This window comes from Heterodontus francisci, chromosome 5 (genome assembly GCF_036365525.1).
Source record: "Heterodontus francisci isolate sHetFra1 chromosome 5, sHetFra1.hap1, whole genome shotgun sequence".
NCBI lineage: Eukaryota > Metazoa > Chordata > Chondrichthyes > Heterodontiformes > Heterodontidae > Heterodontus > Heterodontus francisci.
This window is the reverse complement of record NC_090375.1, coordinates 112,684,740-112,708,871: the sequence shown is the minus strand read 5'-3', so window position 1 is coordinate 112,708,871 and position 24,132 is coordinate 112,684,740. Positions and strand designations below refer to the sequence as shown.

At 43.6% G+C, this 24,132-nt stretch overlaps 1 protein-coding gene across 1 annotated transcript in view; it reads left to right on the top strand.

The window, feature by feature from the left end:
• Nucleotides 1–479: 479 nt before the first annotated feature.
• cyp7b1 (cytochrome P450, family 7, subfamily B, polypeptide 1) overlaps nucleotides 480–24,132 on the top strand; it is a 246,137-nt gene continuing 222,484 nt past the window's right edge. Inside the window, exon 1 of the mRNA XM_068031910.1 lies at nucleotides 480–665. Coding sequence (XP_067888011.1) covers nucleotides 583–665 — 83 coding nt within the window. The 5' untranslated portion in view covers nucleotides 480–582. The remainder of the gene's footprint in view (nucleotides 666–24,132) is intronic.

Sequence of the window (24,132 nt, the reverse complement as noted above, 5' to 3'; positions counted from 1 at the left end):
GTATCAATCTCAGAAACCCCAGTCCTCCTGCATCAATATCAGAAACCCCAGTCCTCCTGCATCAATATCAGAAACCCCAGTCCTCCTGTGTCAATCTCAGAAACCCCAGTCCTCCTGCATCAATATCAGAAACCCCAGTCCTCCTGCATCAATATCAGAAACCCCAGTCCTCCTGTGTCAATCTCAGAAACCCCAGTCCTCTGTATCAATATCAGAAACCCCAGTCCTCCTGTATCAATATCAGAAACGCCAGTCCTCTGTATCAGTCTCAGATACCGCAGTCTTCTGTACCAGTCTCAGGATAACTGACTCCTCTAACATTCTCACGATAGGCCTGAGTTACAAAATTCCAATCCCTTCTCACCAACCTCGGGAACCTCGGGATGCCACCTATCTCTTATTTTGTGCCAATGGCCAGGACGCCTATCTGCTTAGCAGCAACCTCCATCGGGATTAACAGCCTGGTTTTACTTTAGCAGGGAGCATGCGCGAGCTTTAGAAAGTCAGCGCACCATTCTGAAGTTGAAGAGGAAGGAGAGAGAGAGAGCAGCGCAGAGCTTTTCTCTGATACTGAACTCGGGGATGGAAGCGTCGCTGATGGTCGGTCTCTTTCTTGCAGTCACAGCTATTCTGCTGGTGACATGTCTGGTGGGCAGGAGGCGGAGGTAAGATCAGCTCTCTTCACTGTGTTTCTGTCAGAGCTGTTCACCACCCCCCCCCCCCCCCACCTCCCTCCCTCCCAAGCAAGCTATTCAGCTGGGTGCAAAAGATAAGTTTTGGCAAGAGAGGAAACAGACTGCTTTTGATACCGGCTCAGTGAAACACTGAACCACTTTGCGGTGTCAGGTGAACTTTTCCAGACAAACCGCGACTTGTGACCTAACTTCACTCTGAACTGCATGTTCAAAGGCTGCCTTGTCCCAGTTTAATGTACTTTCAGTTTAGTGTTGTTTCAGAAAGGCTAAAGTTTAGACACATATACTACGAATTAATTTCAGAAAAGTTGGGAAGGATTCTTTCTGTTTCAGCGGTTCAGATTACATTGTTGTATGTTGTGTTGGATCTAGATAGTGAGGGTGACTTCCAGCAGCCATTGATCAGCTTGGAGTTTGACGGGGGTGCGTGCGGCTGTGGACCTCTCCTTGCCTATTTACAGCGAGTTTCTTCTGACTGATCCATCAGCTCCGTCAAGCTCACGTACTCAGTACAAACTTCTGCAGCAATCAGATCAGTAGCTACAGAATCCATTCCAGCCGTTATACTAACTGATTGAACTCCTTGAGCTTGGAACCAGGAGAGAGTTCTGCTCCCAATAGTATATTCTGAATACCTTTGCAAAATCCAGATTCCCATATTAGTTTTAAATCAAACAAAAAAGACGTGCTCATTTATGTCGTGCTTTGTACTTAATTGCAATTTGATTTGAACTGACACCTTTTCCTGTTTCTTTATAGCAGGTGGTGAGCTCAAAAAGTTTCAGCTTAGTTTAGATACTTGGGTCTGAATTCAGTTGTTTTTTTAAAAAAAAGAAAGTGGAATGCTGGTTCCTTGTCCTAACTAGTTTATCCAGAAAAGGTTTGTTCAGTCTCTCCAAGAACTTTAAGAACAGTGCTATAAAGAAAACAAAGTGGATCATTTTTTTATTCATTCATGGGATGTGGGCATCGCTGGCCAGGCAAGCATTTATTGCCCATCCCTAATTGCCCTTGAGATGTTGGTGTTGGTGAGATGCCTCCTTGAACCGCTGCAGTCCATTTGGGGTAGGTATACCCACAGTGCTGTTAGGAAGGGAGTTCCAGGATTTTGACCCAGCGACAGTGAAGGAACGGCAATATAGTTCCAAGCCAGGATGGTGTGTGACTTGGAGGGGAACTTGTAGGTGCTGGTGTTCCCATGCATTTGCTGCCCTTGTCCTTCTAGTTGGTAGAGGTTGCGGGTTTGGAAGGTGCTGTCTAAGGAGCCTTGGTGCATTGCTGCAGTGCATCTTGTAGATGGTACACACTGCTGTCACTGTGCGTCGGTGGTGGAGGGAGTGAATGTTTGTAGATGGGGTACCAATCAAGCGGGCTGCTTTGTCCTGGATGGTGTCGAGCTTCTTGAGTGTTGTTGGAGCTGCACCCATCCAGGCAAGTGGAGAGTATTCCATCACACTCCTGACTTGTGCCTTGTAGATGGTGGATAGGCTTTGGGGAGTCAGGAGGTGAGTTACTCGCCTCAGGATTCCTAGCCTCTGACCTGCTCTTGTAGCCACAGTATTTATATGTGTTACAACCAGATGAGGAAGCGGTCTAGGGCTCCCCTCTCGGCCTTTTCTTGGTTTGGCCATAACAGGGTTTAACTTTTAAAAACAGTGTTTTTAGCTATCCCTCAGTGAGTCCTTGCTCACTGCTCTCTAATTGTAATTGTAAAAGTATCAACCAGACAGGTTTTCTTAGGTTTAAACAAGAAAGGTGTAAGTTCATTAACCTTAAAACTCTAACTCAGTTAAACTGCTAAAAATACACAATGTGACCACGCTAGCATGCATATCGACAAACACGCACACAAATAGATACAGAGGAGGAGAAAGAATTAAAGGGGGAAGGTTTGAAGTAGTAGATGGAATTCAGTTACTGGTTTTGGATTGGATGTAAAGTCTTTGATTAAAGTTAAGTCTTGAAGTTCTCGTTGGGGTCCAGTGCACACTTCAAACTTGTTTAGCTGGTACCAGAAGGCTGCAGGACTCCTCTGGCTTGAGTTACTTCCATGGGTCCCTGGAACTTTGTCTGAGAGAGAGAGGTGCTTTTTTCTTGAAGTTCAATTGCAGTCTGTCTTCAAAACTTTACAGTGAGCACAATTTAATCAACTCCCAGGTTGGGCAGCAGGTTAGTCATGTGACTAGCTCCTTGGTTGAAACTGTCTCTCCTGCGAGGTTTGTGGATTCCTCAAAGCTTATGTTATGACCATGTGAGAAAGGTGTCTAGTGGTCTTTTACTGTCTTCACCTGGTCTGATTTTAACAGGGTTTAATTTTTAAACACCCTGTGTTTTGAGCTCCCCCTTGGTGAATCCTTGTTCACAGCTTTCTAATTGAGGCAAAGAAATGAGCACACGGGGTTTTCTTAGGTTTAAAGAAGAAAAGTGAAATTTATTAACCGAATTAGAGTTTAAGTAAGTTTAACACCTATGGATATACGATCGCCCACGCTAGCATGCACATGCAATACACACATGCAAATAGGGACAGAAAAGAGCAGCAGAAAAATAAAGTAGAGAGGTTTGAGCCAGTCTCTGAAGGGGATTTCTTGTTACTGTTTCAGTGTTTCCAGCTCACTGTAGAGTCTTTGACTGTAGACAGCTCTTGCTTTTTGTTGAGGCCCAGTATTCTTCTTAAACCTTGTTCACGCAGGAGACTTTTCTCTCTTTGAGTTCACGTGTCGTCAATGGGTCTTCAATTCCATGAGAAAGTGTTTGGAGCAGACAGGTGAGAGATGTTCTCAGTCCAGGAGCAAACAGATTTCTGAGTTCAAATTCTCTGTGGTAAGTCCAAATTCAAAAAACTCCAACAGTTAGTCATGTGACGAGACTGGTCCAACCACGTCTGTTTGTGTATTTGGCCATTTTAGCAGTTAACCTGGAATGCTTCAACGTCTGGTAATCAAAAGTCCATTGTGGATTAAATTGGAGCAGGGAGTGGCCCCTTTGTCTGTTCCAAGTACTGTCTGTTAATATGAAAATGTCTTTCCAATCAGGGGCTTGGCAATTCCTTGTGATAGGCCCTCTTTCCTTCCCAGCCACAGTTTTAAATTTTAATGTCCATGTGGCAAAATAATGTGTGCCTCAGTCTTGGCAGGTGGGGGCCTGCATGACACTTACCAGACACACACTCAGTGGGAGTGGGTGTGGGGTGGAATGCTGACTCTTACACAAGTCAATGACTCTGAATGTCTTTTGATCCTCACTTGACAAAACCAATCTGGATAATTGAACCTGGAAGTACTTCACTTCTCTCTCTAGGCAACTGTCTCTCGGAATGCAAATGTGCGCTCACGTTTTCAGCCGTTCAGTCCAGTGATAATTATAAACAAGTTATTTCAATGTCCAGTAAATGTTAAAATAATGTTCCATATGATGAAATTAATGTTTCCATTTGGCAGGTGTGGTTTCCATCACACCTCCATATGTCGCATTTCATTCAACCGTATTAGGGGGAGAATTTCATTATAAAGTAGTAAGGAAGAGAAAGTACAGGAAAACACACATACATTTCTCTCATTCGTCTCATTCATTCAGAAATCTTAAAATTGTTACAGTCTGTCTTTCCTTTCTGGCAGTGCTGCCTTAAACTGCCCCTTTTCTTGAGGGGGGGTCTGAGATAGTTATGTGTTGCCCATGGGGTTTACAGTTTCTTCACTGTCATCCTGCAATACATTGGGAATGGGCATCCCAATAAACATGTGATTTTTGGGGAGGTTTGAAGTTTGTACATTTCCATGAGCGTCTGGGTTGCCTTTGTCCCTGCTGAGGTCTGTTGAGGAGGGTTAGATTTAATTAGCCCTGGTTTGGAGTTCTGATCATGGGAGTTGACTGTGGATGGATCCACTTTGATTTCTCTCTCAGCGCTCTGATGAGTCATGCAAGTGCTTTTAAATTTAGGGTATGGTTGTTTCCCTTTTCTCCTGATTGTGGGGATTAATTCTTTGCGAATCTTCCTTTTGTCCTCTGGGACACTTCTGCTTGCAGATTTTTGTCCAGATTCTACTGTACTCCCCTGTGGCACTTTGACTAGGTGAGGCATCACCCTCACAGTTTCTGTTCCCTCTTGAGGACTTTCTTTGTCCTTGCAGGTTTCTGTAAATGCTGTCAGCAACTCTGGTGGGGTGCTTCTGGTGTCTGTATTTACAAAGGAGGATGTGGGGTCTAATGTTTCCAGCATTTTGGGGTTAGCTGACTGGACAGTAGGGGTTTTCATTTGGGAATCCTCCCTGACTTCCTTTACCTTGTCCCATTTATCCCCTTTTCCCCTTTCCTCTTTAACTTTTTGCCCGCCCTGTGCCTTCCTGTCCCCTTTTGTTCTCAGCAGGGGCCCCTTACAATTCACCAGCCCTTTGTTGGAGGATTTCCCAAAAGCCAATACAGGACTTATAGGTGCAGGTTTCACTGTGGGTTGGTATTTCCCCGCAACCGGGCACATGTGGCAACTCCGACAGTACTCCACCACATCTGCGTGGAGGTTCGGCCAGTCAAACTGCTGCCTTATGCAGGCTTTGGTCTTTCGTATATTGACATGTACAGCCACTGTAATCTCATGGGCCATTCTCAATATTTCTCTCCGGTACCTCTGCGGCACCACTAACTGGTGAATCACTGTCCATTCTTTGTACTCAGGTCTGTGAGATCTCCATTTCCTCGTCAGTATCTCATTCTTTAAATAGTAGCAATCAGCAACTCCCTCTGCTTCACTTTCATCCTGTGCAGCCTGTGCTAACTTTTCCAATAATGGGTCAGCTCGCTGAGCCTCAACTAGGGAAGATCCATTTAATGCCTGGGTCCTCTAACCTTCCAAAGAAAGTTTCAGACAGACAGACCTCATGGTCATCTGTCTGCAGTGCAAATTCATTCTCCTCTGGGGAAGCTGGTTTGATCATGGCCTGATTCACTGCATATTTAGGAGAACTACAGGGGACCATCTCCTGCCGCTGCCCTGTCTCTCTGACCTCCTTCGGTCTCTCTTTCACGACTGGGGAAGCTACTACCTGCGCCCCCACAAAATCATTACGTCCACAGGCGAATTAGGGATAGTCTCTACGGTCACTGGTCCCAAAACTAGGTCGCTCTCCAAGTGCACCCGGCGTAAAGGTATGGGCATGCACTACCCTCCAATACCATTCTGGTATTTACTGCACTCTCTCGGGGAAAGGTCATGCCTTTCACCCAGTAAAAGGGATCTAGTGGACCCTGTGACCATGAGGATTACTATGGGTTTGCTTGCCCCACTCGAGGGGTATGGGATTACTCTCCTTTCAGACACAAAATCCGAATAACGTTCAGGAATCCTGTTAACTTTTCCTGCACTTGTAGCTGTAAGCTTCCTGAGCCTCACTCTTACTGCAGTTAAAGCCACAGCTTGTTCTGCTGTGCTTTCCAGGAGGGTCCTTTCGCTTTCACTGAGCAGCTGTGCCCTGATTAACCCTACAGGTTTTTCCGTTAGTTTCCAGCAGTCAGCTCTTAAATGCCCTGCTTTATTTCAATGGAATCACACAGGTTTCCGGGTCTCACTCTTACTTACAGCACCTTCCTTTTTGGCTGGAGCAGGGCCCCCTGTGTGTCCTGCCTTTCCTTTTTTTCTCAGGACTGCTTGGGCTCCTATTACCTTCCCACCCTTTGTCCTTTTCAGATTTGTGGGAGTGATCAGGAAAGGTTTTCCCTCCTTGTCTCGAGAGACAATGGGTAAGCGCCTAGAGGTGGTCAGTGGTTTGTGGAGCAGTGCCTAGAGTGGCTATAAAGGCCAATGCTAGAGTGACCTCTTTTATCTTCCACAGGCGCTGAAGATAAAATTGGTTGTCCGGGCTGTTACACAGTTGGCTCTCCCCTTGCACTTCTGTCTTTTTTCCTGCCAACTGCTAAGGCTCTTCGACTCGCCGCTCTTTATCCCCACGTTTTATGGCTGTCCGCCAGCTCTGGCGATCACTGGCAACTGATTCCCACGACTTGTGGTCAATGTCACAGGACTTCATGTCGCCTTTGCAGACGTCTTTAAAGTGGAGACATGGACGGCCGGTGGGTCTGATACCAGTGACGAGCTCGCTGTACAATATGTCCCTGGGGATCCTGCCATCTTCCATGCAGCTCACACGGCCAAGCCATCTCAAGCGCCGCTGGCTCAGTAGGGTGTATATGCTGGGGATGTTGGCCGCTTTGAGGCGGGATAGAGGGGGATGTAAAAGGGGTGGGGGAGTTGCATTACTTGTTAAGGAGACTATCACTGCGGGAGGACACCTTGGAGGGGTCATGCAGCGAGGCAATATGGGTGTTCAGGAATAGGAAGGGTGCAGTCACGATGTTGGGGGTTTTCTACAGGCCTCCCAACAGCTAGTGGGAGGTAGAAGAGCAGATATGTCGACAGATTTTGGAAAGATGTAAAGGTAACAGGGTTGTAGTGGTGGGTGATTTTAACTTCCCCTATATTGACTGGGACTCACTTAGTCCTAGGGGCTTAGATGGGGCAGAATTTGTAAGGAGCATCTAGGAGGGCTTCTTGAAACAATATGTAGATAGTCCAACTAGGGATGGGGCCGTACTGGACCTGGTATTCGGGAATGAGCCCGGCCAGATGGTCGAAGTTTCAGTAGGGGAGCATTTCGGGAACAGTGACCATAATTCCATAAGTTTTAAGGTACTTGTGGATAAGGATAAGAGTAGTCCTCGGGTGAAGGTGCTAAATTGGGGGAAGGCTAATTATAACAATATTAGGCAAGAACTGAAGAATTTAGATTGCGGGTGGCTGTTTGAGGGTAAATCAACATCTGACATGTGGGAGTCTTTCAAATGTCAGTTAATTAGAATCCAGGACCAGCATGTTCCTGTGAGGAAGAAGGATAAGTTTGGCAAGTTTCGGGAACCTTGGATAACGCGGAATATTGTGAGCCTAGTCAAAAAGAAAAAGGAAGCATTCGTGACGGCTGGAAGGCTAGCAACAGACGAATCCCTTGAGGAATATAAAGACAGTAGGAAGTAACTTAAGCAAGGAGTCAGGAGGGCTAAAAGGGGTCATGAAAAGTCATTGGCAAACAGGATTAAGGATAATCCCAAGGCTTTTTATACATATATAAAGAGCAAGAGGGTAATTCGGGAAAGGGTTGGCCCGCTCAAGGACAGAGAAGGGAATCTATGTGTGGAGCCAGAGGAAATGGGCGAGGTACTAAATGAGTACTTTGCATCAGTATTCACCAAAGAGAAGGACTTGGTGGATGATGAGCCTAGGGAAGGGAGTGCAGATAGTCTCAGTCATCTCATTATCAAAAAGGAGGAGGTGTTGGGTGTCTTTCAAAGTATTAAGGTAGATAAGTCCCCAGAGGCTGATGGGATCTACCCCAGAATACTGAGGGAGGCAAGGGAAGAAATTGCTGGGGCCTTGTCAGAAATCTTTGTATCCTCATTGGCTGCAGGTTAGGTCCCAGAGGACTGGAGAATAGCCAATGTTGTTCCTTTGTTTAAGAAGGGTAGCAAGAATAATCCAGGAAATTATAGGCCAGTGAGCCTTACGTCAGTGGTAGGGAAATTATTAGAGAGGATTATTCGGGACAGGATTTACTCTCATTTGGAAACGAACTTATTAGCGAGAGGCAGCATGGTTTTGTGAAGGGGAGGTCGTGTCTCACTAATTTGATTGAGTTTTTTGAGGAAGTGACAAAGATGATTGATGAAGGAAGGGCAGTGGATGTTATCTATATGGACTTCAGTAAAGCCTTTGACAAGGTCCCTCATGGCAGACTGGTACGAAAGGTGAAGTCACACAGGATCAGAGGTGAGCTGGCAAGATGGATACAGAACTGGCTCTGTCATAGAAGACAGAGGGTAGCAGTGGAAGGGTGCTTTTATGAATGGAGGGATGTGACTAGTAGTGTTCCGTAGAGATCAGTGTTGGGACCTTTGCTGTTTGTAGTATATATAAATGATTTGGAGGAAAATGTAGCTGGTCTGATTAGTAAGTTAGCGGACGACACAAAGGTTGGTGGAGTTGCGGATAATGATGAGGATTGTCAGAGGATACAGCAGGATATAGATCGGTTGGAGACTTGGGCGGAGAAATGGCAGATGGAGTTTAATCCGGACAAATGTGAGGTAATGCATTTTGGAAGATCTAATGCAGGTGGGAAGTATACAGTATATGGAAGAACCCTTAGGAGTATTGACAGGCAGAGAGATCTGGGCGTACAGGTCCACAGGTCACTGAAAGTGGCAATGCTGTTGGATAAGGTAGTCAAGAAGGCATACGGCATGCTTGCCTTCATCGGTCGGGGCATAGAGTATAAAAATAGGCAAGTCATGCTGCAGCTGTACAGAACTTTAGTTAGGCCACACTTAGAATATTGCGTGCAATTCTGGTCGCCACACTACCAGAAGGACGTGGAGGCTTTGGAGAGGGTACAGAGGAGGTTTACCAGGATGTTGCCTGGTCTGGAGGGCATTAGCTATGAGAAGAGGTTGGATAAACTCGGATTGTTTTCACTGAAACGATGGAGGTGGAGGGGCAACATGATAGAGGTTTACAAAGTTATGAGCGGCATGGACAGAGTGGATAGTCAGAAGCTTTTTCCCAGGGTGGAAGAGTCAGTTACGAGGGGACATAGGTTTAAGGTGAGAGGGGAAAAGTTTAGAGGGGATGTGCAAGGCAAGTTTTTTTACACAGAGAGTGGTGAGTGCCTGGAACTTGCTGCCAGGGGAGGTGGTGGAAGCAGGTATGATAATGACGTTTAAGGGGCATCTTGACAAACACATGAACAGGATGGGAATAGAGGGATACTGTCCCTGGAAGTGCAGTAGGTTTTAGTTTAGGCAGGCATCAAGATCAGCGCAGGCTTGGAGGGCCGAATGGCCTGTTCCAGTTCTGTTCTGTGTTGGAGATACGGTCCTGTTACCTGATGCCAAGGATTCTCCAGAGGCAGCGAAGATGGAATGAGTTGAGACGTCTCTCTTGGCTGACATACGGTGTCCAAACCTCGCAGCCGTAGAGCAAGGTACTGAGGACACTGGCTTGAAACACTCGGACTTTTGTGATCCGTGTCAGTGCACCATTTTCCCACACCTTCTTGGCCAGTCTGGACATAGCAGTGGAAGCCTTTCCCATGCGCTTGTTGATTTCTGCATCGAGAGTTGAGCCTAGGTAGGTGAACTCTTAAACTACTTCCAGAGCCTGGTCACCAATATTGATGGATGGAGCATTTCTGACGTCCTATCCCATGATGTTCATTTTCTTGAGGCTGATGGTTGGGCCAAATTTGTTGCAGGCAGCCACAATCCTGTTGCTGAGTCTCTGCAGACACTCTTCTGTGTGGGATGTTAATGCAGCATTGTCAGCAAAGAGGAGTTCCCTGATGAGGACTTTCCATACAGGTTTTCCTCTGGGGAACCGGCTTGTATATTAGAGCAAACTCATCAGCCAGAACTGCAGCTTGCCTTGCTTTCAGTACTTTTTGTTCTTCCACGTGGTTCTTTATGGAGAGTGGGAGAGAGTTTTTAAATTCCTCTTGCAAAATCACCTCTCTGAGGATTTCATAGCTGGGCTGTTCTTTTAGTGCCCTGAACCACTGGTCAAAAGCCAGCTGCTTACTTCTCTTAAACTCCAAATAAGTTTGATCAGCTTGCTTCCTGAAGGTTCGAAACTTCAAGCTGTAGGCTTCCAGTACGAGCTCATATGCCCCGAGGATAGCATTTTTGTCCATTCATAATTTGAACTCTCATCTGTCAAAGGTGAATAAACCTCATGGGTGTTTCCTGGCTAGCTTACTTTGCACCAGAAGAGTCCAACTCTCAGCCGGCCATTTTAAGTACCTTTCAAGTTTTTCACAAGATACAAAAAATGGTTCCACGTCTCCCTCATTGAATTTTGGAAACAGGTGGGAAATTTTTTTAAAATTCCTTACACATCCCGCATCACTTGTATTTCCATACTTTCACCAGGGTTACTCTGTCTCCCTCTGTCTCCCTCTGTCTCCCTCTGTCTCCCTCTGTCTCCGTCTGTCTCCGTCTGTCTCCGTCTGTCTGTGTCTCTCTCCTCCATTTCACGTTTCCTCTGTTCCGATTGTATCTCCTACCCTGTCGGAGTCTATTTCTAACCCTGTTTCAGATTCGAGGGAAAAATGTTTGGCCGCTAGTCTCAGGAGTTCCAATTTCTTAGCCTTGGCACGTACAATGATCCCACACTGCTCAGCCATATTCCTCAACTCTTCCATAGACAGTGCTTTTAACTTATCCCAAGTTACTTCACTCTGGCTTGGGTAGTTAGTGGCTTCAGTCACAGACATGTTGGTATTCTAGCACACACAACCACAAGAAAACCTGTATTGAAATCTTTTCTCCTTTTGGTTGGGATCAATTTGAGTTCCCACTTCCAATTTATCATTTGTCTGTGGGTTCAATCCCCAACGGAAGCCCCCAAATTTCTGTTGCGAACAGGTGAGGAAGGGGTCTGGGGCTTCCTTCTCAGCCGTTTCCTGGATTGGCCGTAACAGGGTTTAACTTTTTAAAAAGTGTTTTTAGTTTCCCCTCAATGAGTCCTTTCTCACTGCTCTCTAATTGTAATTGTGAAAAAATGAACCAGACAGGTTTTCTTAGTTTCAAACAAGAAAGGTGTAAGTTTATTAACCTTAAAACTCTAACTCGGTTAAACTACTAAAAATACCCGACGCAGCAAGCTAGCATGCATATGCAACTAAACACACACACACACACACACACACAAATAGATACAGAGGAAGAGAAAGAATTAAAGGAGGGAAGGTTTGAAGTAGTAGTTGGAATTCAATTACTGGTTTTGGGTTAGATGTAAAGTCTTTGATTAAAGTTAAGTCTTGAAGTTTTCGTTGTGCCCAGTGCATGCTTCAAACTTGTTTAGCTTGTACCAGAAGGCTGCAGGCGTCTTCTGTCTTAAGGCTTGAGTTACTTCTGTGGGTCCCTGGAACTTTGCGTGAAAGAGAGAGAGATGCTTTCTTCTTGAATTTCATTTGCAGTCTGTCTTCAAAACTTTACTGTGAGCACAATTTAATCAACGCCCCAGGTTGGGCAGCAGGTTAGTCATGTGACCAGCTCCCTGTTTGAAACCACCTCGCTTGTGAGGTTTGTGGATTCCTCAAAGCTTACCAGACACTCTCAGTCAGAAGTGGAATGCTGGTTCTTACACAGTCAATGGCTCTCAATGTCTTTTGATCATGACTATTGACAAAACCCATCTGGCTAATTGAATCCGGGAGTACTTCAATTGTGTTTCTGGCCAACTGTCTCTCAGAATGCAAATGTGTAGCCATGTTTTCAGCCACTCAGTCCAGTGGTCTTTTTAAACAAGTTATTTCAATGTCCAGTAAAAGTTCAAATGTTCCATATGATGAAATTAATATGTTTCCATTTGGCAGGTGTAGTTTCCATCACATACGTTAGATTTTTATTTCAAATTATGATGTAAGACAATTGAATACTGCAGTTCAATCACAGTTATAAAGTCTAAATGATGTAACGTGTATGCTGGTAATCTGGGGAATGTATCATACTGTACAGAGTATGTTTACTTTCAGGTCTTTATTACTGTCCTTTCAAAACATTGTTTAAGCCTTTTGCTTCATACTGAATGTTGCATATGGATAAAAAAGTGCTGATATTTTGATTTCTTCCCCACCCCCCCCCCCCCCCACCACCTTTTGATTTTACAATATAGTGTATAGTTTAAACAACAACAGTGCATTTCAATTAAATTTTTATTTCTGCATGTTTTAGGAATGGCACAGTTGTTGTGAACTATGGTATTTGCACAACTACTTGACTCTTCTGCCACACTAACTACGCCACAATCGCTACAGTTGTTAAATATGTTAAAAACTATTGCAGTATTAATAGCTTCTTCATTTTTCCTTCGATCAAACAATTCCTGAAGATGACATTCTTTGAAGATTTGAGTATTATACCTGACATTTTAAAGTAAAATTTCAAGATAATGTTGTAGATTTACCTCCTGTTGTGGTTTGGTACCAGAATACTGTACCAGTAGTAATTGCTGTACATTTTCCATCTTTTTTTTATTCATTCGTGGGAGGTGGGCACTGCCAGCTAGGCCATCATTTTTTGCCCATCCCTAATTGCCCTTGAGAAGGTGGTGGTGAGCTGCCTTCTTGAATTGCTGCAATCCTTGGGATGTAGCTACACCCACCATGCTGTTAGGAAGGGAGTTCCAGAATTTTGACCCAGCCACAGTGAAGGAACAGCGATATAGTTCCAAGTCAAGATGGTGTGTGGCTTGGAGGGGAACTTGTAAGTGGTGGTGTTCCTATGCCACTGCTGCCCTTGTCTTTCTTGGTGGTAGAAATTGTGAGTTTGGAAGGTGCTGTCGAAGGAGCCTTGGTGAGTTGCTGCAGTGTATCTTGTAGATGGTACACCACTGCTGCCACTGTGCGTCGGTGGTGAAGGGTGTGAATGTTGAAGGGTGGATGGAATGCAAATCAAGCAAGCTTCTTTGTCCTGAAAGGTGCCAAGTTTCTTAAGTGTTTTTGCAGCTGCACACATCCATGCAAATGGAGAGTATTCTATTGCACTCCTGACTTGTGCCTTGTAGATGGTAGGCAGGCTTTTGGGAGTCAGGAGCTGGGTTACTCACCACAGAATTCCAAGCCTCTGACCTGCTGCTGTAGCCACAGTACTTATTTGGCTGGTCCAGTTCAGTTTCTTGTCAATGGTAACCCTCAGGATGTTGATAGTGGGGGATTCAGTGATGGTAATGCCATTGAATGTCATGGGGAGATGGTTAGATTCTCTCATGTTTGAGATGGTCATTGCTTGGCACTTGTGTGGTGTGATTGTTACAACTACTCCAGTTTTGCTAGGGCTCCTTGATGCCACACTTGGTCAAATGCTGCCATGATGTCAAGGGCCATCATTCTTGCCTCACCTCTGGAGTTTGACTCTTTTTTTGTTCATGTTTGGAGTAAGGTTGTAGTAAGGTCAGGAGCTGAGCGGCCCTGGCGAAACCCAAGTGTCAGTGAGCAGGATATTGCTGAGCAAGTGCCGCTTGATTGAACTGTTAATGACCCCTTCCATCACTTTACTAATGATCGAAAGTAGACTCGGGCAGTAATTGGCCAGATTGGATTTGTCCTGCTTGTTGTGGATGGGACATACCTGGGCAATTTTCAACATTGCCAGTTAGATGTCAGTGTTGTAGCTGTACTGAAACAGCTTGGCGAGGGACACAGCTAGTTCTGGAGCACATGTCTTCAATACTATTGCTGGAATGTTGTCCGGACCCATAGCTTTTACAGTATCCAGTGCCTTCAGTCATTTCTCTATCACGTGGAGTGAATCGGATTGGCTGAAGACTGACATCTGTGATACTGGGGACCTCGGGAGGAGGTGAGATGGATCATTTACTCAGTACTTCTGACTGAAGATGGATGCAAATGCTTCAGCCTTATCTTTTGCACTGATGTGCTGGGCTCCCCCATGTTTGAGGATGGGGATGTTTTAATCCCAAACCCAAATACCATACGTTAATTGAAATATGAATGTAAATTATTAAAAGGTTGATTTTTGACTGAAGTAAGACAGAAATTATCTTGTACTCAAAGTGAAATGTCTCTGCTGGGTCAAGCTACTATCCTGACTCCCCACCTAACAGCATTGTGGAGCACTTTCACCACACAGGTTTCAGCATTTCAGTAAGTTTACTACTACCTTCCAAGGGCAATTAGGAATGGGCAATAAATGCCAGCCTTGCCAGTGATGCCTAAATCCTAGGAATGAATTTTTAAAAAAATGATGCAGGTTAAAATTTGCAATTCATCTTCTCACTGCCTCTGTGAGTTCGGTGGTGTTTTACCTGCTAAGTGTTTGTGTTGATTGTTGATGTGTTTGAAGAGGGCTGAAATAGAGAAAAGATTATCCTTTCCAGAGCATTTATACACAAGAAAACAAATATTTTACACTTGACAGAACAGTTCTGCTGCTGTCATCTCTATTTTAGAGCTGTCCTCAGTGATGTTAACCACATGTTCAGTGACTGCAAGGAATAGCAACTGTATTCTAGCTGTGTCAGTAATGACAGCCAAACAGTTCTTTGTTATAGGTTTCTTTGAGGCACCTTTAAGGCATTATAGTGCATTGCCCAGTCCCCATTGTCTATCTATCCATGTATTCAGTATTTTTCATTCATCTTGATACACCCATTCCACAACAGTTGAAGAGCAACAGCTAGCTACTCAGGAATACTTCTGTGGGATTTCTGGCTTTTGATGAGTGCAGGACTGCACATGTAAAGTTGTGTAGTTTGCCATATGAGGTAAGAAGGAGAATCATTACAGGTCACATGCAACGCCCAAAATCCCGTTCGGCAGATGATGCCAAATTATACTGTTCTAGATGCATTTATTCTTTCTTTCAAAAGAGCACTTTAACAATGAGCACTTATGGCTTTGAGGAGGTGTTCTGTAGCATGCAGCTCAAAATGCAAGAAAAATCTTTCTGGTGTTCTGTTTCTTTGGCTTATTTCAATATCACTTGAGCTCAGCAAGCAGGAAAAAACCCAGACATGCATCAAAGTCTACTATTATTGGCAAATCCTGACTATCCAAGCGTTGACCTCTCTTTATCTACAGTTTTCAAATAATTCCTTGTTGCTCTTAAAAACAGACACTGGTAATTTGATGTGTCATCCAATAGCCTGTTTACAACATTCCAGTGGAATTTTATACTTTGTTTTTTTTGTCTCAAAATTAAAATTGATTATAACAATCATTTATGAACAGTAGAATCTCAACCTTCAAACACTAAGACTGAACCATGTTCTATCTGCTTGTGACCAGAGATATATGAGGAAGAAAAAAAGTAACTGCTTCTACTTATTTCCTACCTTAGGACACTGTTCCTCTGTTCTGAAATAGTGCTGAAAATGCGTGCAATGCACAGGAAAGATATTCATAATTTGCTGCCATTCTGCACCTCAACAGCACTGCATCGAAACTAGCTCAATGTCTTTTCTGGTTGTTACGACCAGGTGAGAAAGGTGTCTAGGGGTCTTTTACTGTCTTCAGCTAGTCTTATTGTAACAGGATTTAATTTTTTAAACACACTGTGTTTTGAGCTCCCCCTTGGTGAATCCTTGTTCACTGGTTTCCAAATGATAAGGCACAGAAATGAGCACAACCAGATTTTCTTAGGTTTAAAGAAGAAAAGTGAAATTTATTAAAACTTGAAATTAAACTCTAATTCGGTTAATGCCTATGGATACATGCCACACCCCACGCTAGCATGTATATACGATGCACACATGCAAATGGAGACAGAAAAGAGCAGAAGAAAAATAGTGCAAAAGTTTGAGGCAATCTCTGAAGAGGGGTTTTTACTGTGCTTCGAGCTCACTGTAGTCCTTGATTGTAGGTAGTGTTGTTTTTCGTTGGGGCCCAGTATTCTTCTTAAACCTTGTTCACTGTAGGAGACTTTTCTCTCTTGGGGTTCATGTGTCTTCAATAGGTCTTCCGTTCCATGAGAAAGAGATGGGAGCAGACAGGAGAGAGATGTTCTCAGTCCAGGAGCAAACAGTTTTCTGAGTTGAAATTCTCTGTGGCAAGTTCAAATTCAAAAAACTCCAACAGTTAGTCATGTGACTAAACTGGTCTGACCATGCCTGTTTGTGTATTCGACCATCTTAGCAGATAATGTTGAATGCTAGCCTCTCCACCTTCAACGTCTGGTAATCAAAAGTCCATTACGGATTAAATTGGAGCATGGAATGGCCCCCTTGTCCGTTCCAAGTACTGTCTGCTACTATGCAAAAAAAGGTCTTTCCAGCGAGGGACCTAGCAATACCTTGTGATAGGCCCTCTTTTCTTCCCTGCAGCAATTTTAAGTTTCAATGTTTATGTGGCAAAATAATGTGTGCCTCAGTCTTGGCAGCTGGGGGCCTGCATGATACAGTGTTTGCGCTGATTGCTGCACCCTCTTCAAACAATATAATTTACTGTTGTGGTTGGATGCAGTTCAGGGACAAACTGCTCCCATAAAAATTTAGCACATATCCTAGATTCCAATGCTATGTCTTAAGGGTCAGGCTGATGTTATCAATAGAGGTCTTTATGTTTGGCTTTTTAAATAAAGAAAATGGCTTTGCTGCTACACTTGTTGTAGAATCCTGATGGTTGTTTTACACTTAACTGGGGGTGGCTGCATTTAGTATGTGCCACCTCCTATAGTGATGCACTGTATTTGGAGATAGATGCAGGTAAACAACCACAAACCCTCTTGACTGCTTCAGAAAACTAAGAGAAGTCTCCATCCATTCAACCCCCTCTTTCTGTTCCCACATCATTCTTCATTTTCACTTTTATTTTATCTGCTCTGCTGGCTACTGTTTGGCACAATGATGCCATCTTACCAGCTCCCTGAAAGATACACCAGAGGGGAACCTGAACTGCTGTTGCCATCCTGGTAGCAGCACCAATTCGTTCACATGATCAGAACATTTAAATATAACCTGAAGATGTGTAAATCACATTCTTGCACACATGAATTCGAAACATACTGCAAGTAATCTGAATGTGTTGAGATAAAACTCTTGAAACTTTACCTGCAAATAACAAAGATCTTCTGGCTCTCCCATAGGATTTTGTAATTGTACCTGCCCATTAATGATGTTTCTCTCTTTAAAGTCAGAACTACCCTGATGCCCCAGACCCTACACCCAATGTTTCCAGCAACCCCCAAAATCCATTCTCTCCATGTTTGAAAGCTATCAAGAAATTCAGGTGCTCCAGTGCTTCCTGATGTGTAATGCACTTCCAGAATATTGTGCTCACTGTGCATCCTTCCAAGAAAATCAGCTTTATGTTTACTGCCACAGTGGATCTGATTTTTGGCTTGCAAGTGTCAAATGGACAATGCTTATTTAATCAAGTTTGGTTGGTGGAGAAAGGAAGATGAATTTTGAGCACATAAATGAGTTGAGTAATTTGAAACAATGGAACTGAAAGAGAAGAAAATGGAAAAAGAGAAAGTTCTTTATAGAATCATAGAAGGTTTAAGGCACAGAAACGGGGCACTTGGTCCATCGTGTCTGTGCTGGCCGAAAAACAATCCACCTATTCTAATCCCACTTTCCAGCATGTGGTCCGTACCCTGCAGCTCACGGCACTTGAGGTGCATATCCAGACTCTTTTTGAATGAGTCGAGGGTCTCTGCCTCAACTACCCTTTCAGGCAGTGAGTTCCAGACCATCACCACCCTCTGGGTGAAAAAGCTTTTTCTCATCTCCCTTCTAAATTTTCCACCAATCACTTTAAATCTATGCCCCCTTGTCATTGACCTCTCTCCCAAGGTGAATAGACCCTTCACCTTCACACTATCTAGTCCCCTCACAATTTTGCACATTTCAATCAGATCTCCCCTCAGCCTTCTCTGTTCCAAGGAGAACAAGCCCAGCCTATCCAGTCTTTCCTCATAGCTGCATTTTTCCAATCCTGGCAACATCCTTGTAAATCAATTCTGTACCCTCTCTAGTGCAATTACATCCTTTCTGTAATGAGGTGACCAGAACTGTACACAGTACTCAAGTTGTGGCCTAACCAATGAGTTATACAGTTCCAGCATAACCTCCCTGCTCTTGTATTCTATACCTCGGCTAATAAAGGAAAGGATTCCATATGCCTTCTTATCAACCTGTCCTGCTACCTTCAGGGATTTGAGGACAGTCACTCCAAGCTCCCTTACTTCCTCTACACTACAGTACTTTCCCATTAATTGGGTAGTCCTTTGCCTTGTTTGACCTCTCCAAATGCATTACCTCACACTTCTCCAAGTTGAATTCCATTTGCCACTTTTCTGCCCATCTGACCAGCCCATCAATATCTTCCTACAGCTATCCGCCTCGCTATCTACCACATGGCCAATCTTTCTCTCGTCCGCAAATTGCTTGATTATGCCCCCGACATTTATGTCCAAATCATTAATATACACCACAAAAAGCAGGGGACCCAGTATTGAGCTCTGCGGAATGCCACTGGAAACAGCCCTCCAGTTGTTAAACAGCTGTCAACAATTACCCTTTGTTTCCTGCCACTGAGCCAGTTTTGTATCCACTTTGCTGCATTTCTTTTAGGTGGTTCTCCAGTGATTCTGAAAGTTTTGTTACTAAAGTTAAAACAGTTGCATAATTCATTTGGAAATGTAAGCTTAAAGCTGCTGTCACTCATTTCTCGTTATGAGCTCAGTCGTATTTAGACAATTTGGTAACTTTAATTTTTGGTAAACTCCAGTCAGTGTAAATTTACTGACTTAGAATATTCAATAACTGGAGTTTCCACTCCATTGCTCTGGTTTTTTAGGTGCCATTCTCCCTATATCTGCACAAAAGATTGTGGAATTTTAAATGTAAATTTCTGCAATCTTGCCCATGTAGGCCTTGAGGTTGATTTTTGCTTTAATATTGATTTCAGGTCCTTAATTTGTCTATTGGAATAAAGGACCTGGTATAATGTTTTTTTGTTGGTAATAAAGGAAGTCTAAAATGGTAGACACAAGCTGGGAAGCTATACACAACCTGGATATGCTAAGGTTAGTGAATATGCTAACAATATAGTTTAGTAGCTCAGTAGTACAACTTAAACTTGTTAATCCTAGTTCAGCTACAAGAAACATACAAACCTATGATCACAGGCCTTCTGTGAATTATGCATTTCTTAAAGTGAAATATTTATTTTGATTTGAAGAAAAACCTCATACAGGATTCTAGAGCTATCTTGTTAGATGCAGATAAGACAGTTAAGAGGGGGAAAATAATCTATTCTACTTGAAAAATTAATTGCTCCTCATCCTTCTTGACCTGCCTTTGACATGGTTGACCACATCATCCTCCTCTACTGCCTCACCACTGCCATCCAGCTGTGTGGGACTGCTCTCATCTGGTTCCATTCTTAAGTCTTGAATCAAAGGCTGGAATATCACCTTGCAATGGCTTCTCTTCCTGCTTCCACACCGTTAGCTCCTAGTGTCCCCCAACGATCTATCCTTCACCCCCTCCTATTTCTCATCTTCATTCTGCCCCTCAGCGATATCATCCAAAAGCACAGTTTTCACATGTATGCTGACGCCACCCAGCTCTACCTCACCACCACTTCTTTCAACAACTCCTCTGTTGCTAAGTTATCAGACTGCTTATCTGACATCCAGTACTGGTGAGCAGAAATGTCCTCCAATGAAATATTGGGCAGACTGAAGCCATTGTTTTTGGTCCCCCCTCCAAACTCCTTTCCCTAGCTACTGACTCCATCCCTCTCCTTGGCAACAGTCTGAGACTAAACCAATCTGTTTGGAACTTTGGTGTTATATTTGACCCTGAGATGAGCTTCTGAACACACATTTGTGCCATCACTAAGACTGCCTATTTCCACCTTCATAATATTTGATTTTGCCCCCATCTCAGCTCATCTGTTGAAACCCATATTCATGCCTTCATTACCTCTAGACTTCACTATTCCACTGCACTCCTTGCTGATCTCCCACATTCCTCCCTAACTCTGCTGCCTGTGTCTTAACTTGCACCAGGTCACGTTCCCCTATTGCCCCAGTGATCACTTTCCTACGTTGGCTCCTAGTCAAGCAATTGTCTTGATTTTGAAATTCTCATCCTTGCTTTTAAATGCCTCCATGGCCTGGCCCCTCCCTATCTCTAATCTCCTCCAGCCCCACAACCCTCTGCGATATCTGCGGCACAGTGGCGCAGTGGTTAGCACCGCAGCCTCACAGCTCCAGCGACCTGGGTTCAATTCTGGGTACTGCCTGTGTGGAGTTTGCAAGTTCTCCCTGTGTCTGCGTGGGTTTCCTCCGGGTGCTCCGGTTTCCTCCCACAGCCAAAAGACTTGCAGGTTGGTAGGTAAATTGGCCATTATAAATTGCCCCTAGTATAGGTAGCTGGTAGGGAAATATAGGGACAGGTGGGGATGTGGTAGGAATATGGGATTAGTGTAGGATTAGTATAAATGGGTGGTTGATGGTCGGCACAGACTCGGTGGGCCGAAGGGCCTGTTTCAGTGCTGTATCTCTAAACTAAACTAAACTCTGGCCTCTTGAGCATCCTGGATTTTAATCGCTCCACCATTGGTGACTATGCCTTCAGTTGCCTAGGCCCTAAGCTCTGGAATATCCTCCCTACATCTCTTCGCATCTCCAACTCACTTTCCTGCTTAAGACATTCCTTAAAACCTACCCCTTTGACCAAGCTTTTGGTCATCTGACTTTATATCTCTTATGTGGCTAAGTGTCATATTTTGTTTTATAGTGCTCCTGTGAAGCGCCTTGGGATGTTTTATTATGTTAAAGGCGCTATGTAAATATAAGTTGTTATTTGCGACAAGTAACAATGAACTAAATTGGAGATCCCGATTAGAACGTCAATGAGTGTCAATTACCTGGAAAATATACTGGTCTGAATCCCAGTGTAACTGCAGGAATTATGCATGGCAGATACCCTCTAACATTGACACCCTGGGAGAGCACTTCATTTGCATGGGGCCAGCAGTTCCCACCCAACTCCTTCTGTAAAGGGCCAAATACTAAAATTACTTCCTTGACCTGGACCTCCTGCAGATAAGGCCCACTTCCACTCGTCTGTAGACTGATGTGCTTTATCTGACTTGGCAAACTGGCCAGTGATCCTATGCTGATTCCCTTGTGGGCCAGGAAAGTGAACATACTCACCAAGGGAAATCGCCACTTCAACCTGCTTCCTTTTATATGGATGGCCTTGCGAGAGGTGGGTGGAGGATGCACCTCTTACAAGACTAAAGTTGGCACCTGGCATGTCAGAATCACAGAATGTTTCAGAGCACTTTTGCAGATTGACTGTATAAGTGGTTGGGTGGGGGGGGAGTGGTGGAATCACAGCCTGAGGTGCACACAAACAGAAAATGCTGGCCAATCAGCTTAAAACAGCCATATAGAAAAAAATTGGTTTCTGGGCGGAAAATAAGGGTAAAAGGCATCAATTTTGCAGAGTTATGTCCTGCACCCTAAGGATGCCTTGAATACATCTGACCCTGTATTGGGTTTGGCAATTTTTTTTCAGGTATTCCTGCCTGTCACCTAAAACAAGCATTGGGTCCCTTGCATATGTTAGTGTTAACAGCAGCTCAGTTGGTAGTGTTCTCACCTCTGAGTCACAAGGTTCTGGGTTCAAGTTCCACTCCAGAGCTTAAGCACAAAAATCTATGCTGACAGTCCAGTGTAGTACTGAGGGAATACTGCACTGTTGGAGGTTCTGTCTTTCAGATGAGATGTTAAACAGAGGCCCTATCTTCCTGCTTGAGTGGATGCAGAAGAACCCAAGGCAGTATTTTGAAGAAAAACAGGGGAGTTATCCCTGGTGTCCTGGCCAATTTTTAATCCCTCAATCAACATCACAAAAAGTAGATTATCTGGTCATTATTATATTGATGTTTGTGGGAGTTTTCTGTGTGCAAATTGACTGCTGCATTTCCTATATTATAAACGGTTATGACCAGGTGCCATAGGTGTCTAGGGGTCTGTAACTATCTTCACCTTGCCTTATTGTGACAAGGTTTGATTTGAAACCCACTGTGTTATGAGCTCCCTTTTTGTGAATCTTTGTTCACAACTTTCCAATTATAAGGCAAAGAAACGAGCACAAACAGACTTTCTTTGGTTTAAAGAAGAAAGATGAAATGTATTAAAACTTAAACTCTAATACGGTTAATGCCTATGGATATACGACGCGCCCATGTACACGTGATACACACATGCAAATAGTGACAGAAAAGAGCAGAAGAAAAGATGAATAGAACAGTTTGAGGCAATATCTTGTGACTGTTTCTCAAATTCGCTGTAGTCCTTGATTGAAGATATGGTCTTACGTTTCGTTGGGGCCCAGTATTTGTCTTAAATCTTGTTCACGTCATAAACTGTTCTCTGTTTGAGTTTACCCGTCTTCACAAGATTCAGTTCCATGGGAAAGAGATGGAGTCAGGCAGACAGGAGAGGAGATGATCTCAGTCCATGAGCACACAGTGTTCTCAGTTCAAATCCTTTGTTGGAAGCTCAAATTCAAAAACTCCTGCCAGCTAGTCACATGACTAAAACTGCTTTGACCACTTCTGTGTATTGGGAAAGCAACTACTGGGTCCACATTGTTTCAACATTGTCTGGTACTATGCCAATGTCCTTCCAGTCAGTGCTTGCAATTTAAATGTTTTGTTCATGTGATGAAATAATGTGTGCCTCAGTCTTGGCAGGTGGGGGTTTGCCTGACAAAAACAGTGATTACATTTCAGAAGTACTCATTGGCTGTAAAGTGCTTTGGGATGTCTGGTGATTGTGAAATGGAAATTCAAGTCTCTCTCTGTTTTCTAATGAAGAACCTAATGCTGGTTTTAGGAGCCCTCATTTGTGTTTTGGTACACACTATCTGCATGAAAGCAATGCTACCAATTGTCTATTTTTTTGTTACAATTGTAGGTACTATTCTTAAAATTGTCTACTTATCCTCAAAAAAAATATAGACCTGCTGTGTGAGTCTGTATTACTGTTTAGCTCATTTTTGTTTTGTAAAATCCAGAAATTTATAATAGTGGAGTTTGAAATGGAGCTGACTAATGATTCACAGGCAAAATGCTCGACCATTTAGTGGTCTGGCAAGAACCACCAGCATTTTTATAATGAGTGGAAGGAAGTGTGAATTACAATGAATTGGGTTTAAGTTCACTGTTGTCCAGTTGAGATCCTTAACATTTTACCAGCAGGCCTACTGCAAAGGAACTTATTGCTGGTTTAGCAGCACATTTCTATATGCAATTAAAAGGTAGTCGCTCTTTTGCTATGTCCAGCCAAAAAGGAGTCATTTTCATACTTTCACTAGGTTATCAATTTGTCAGTATCCAACACTGTGAAGAAGTCATTAAATTATTGAGAATTACCTTAGCTGATGTAGTTTCACTTCACTTTTGTGTGATATTGGCTGGAACTGAGGTTTCCATCACACTTCCAGTGAAGTCACATAGGTGGAGTGGGAGCAGTTCTGATGAATTTCGTGGCAATTACATGGCTGTGCTGTTGACATCACTTTGTCCATACCTTCTGTCATGGTGTCTCAATCGCTGTCTTTTGCCACTGCTGCTGCTTTTCCTCTTCCATTATTATACAGAACAGGGGCATGCCTAATGTGAAAGCCATTCTCGCTGTACAGCCCTTATAAATGGAATGGGGATGTTCATGGGGTTCCGAAAAAATTATGTGCATTGACTGACAGCACTTTAGTTAAGTATATTGCAGGACTCAGTAATAGAAATGTAAAAATTCAAGGCAAAAAAAATTGCTATAAAGCTTCAGAAATCTCATTTATACTGATATCGGGTGATTTGCTACGCGTAAATCTTTGCGCCAATCAAGGAAA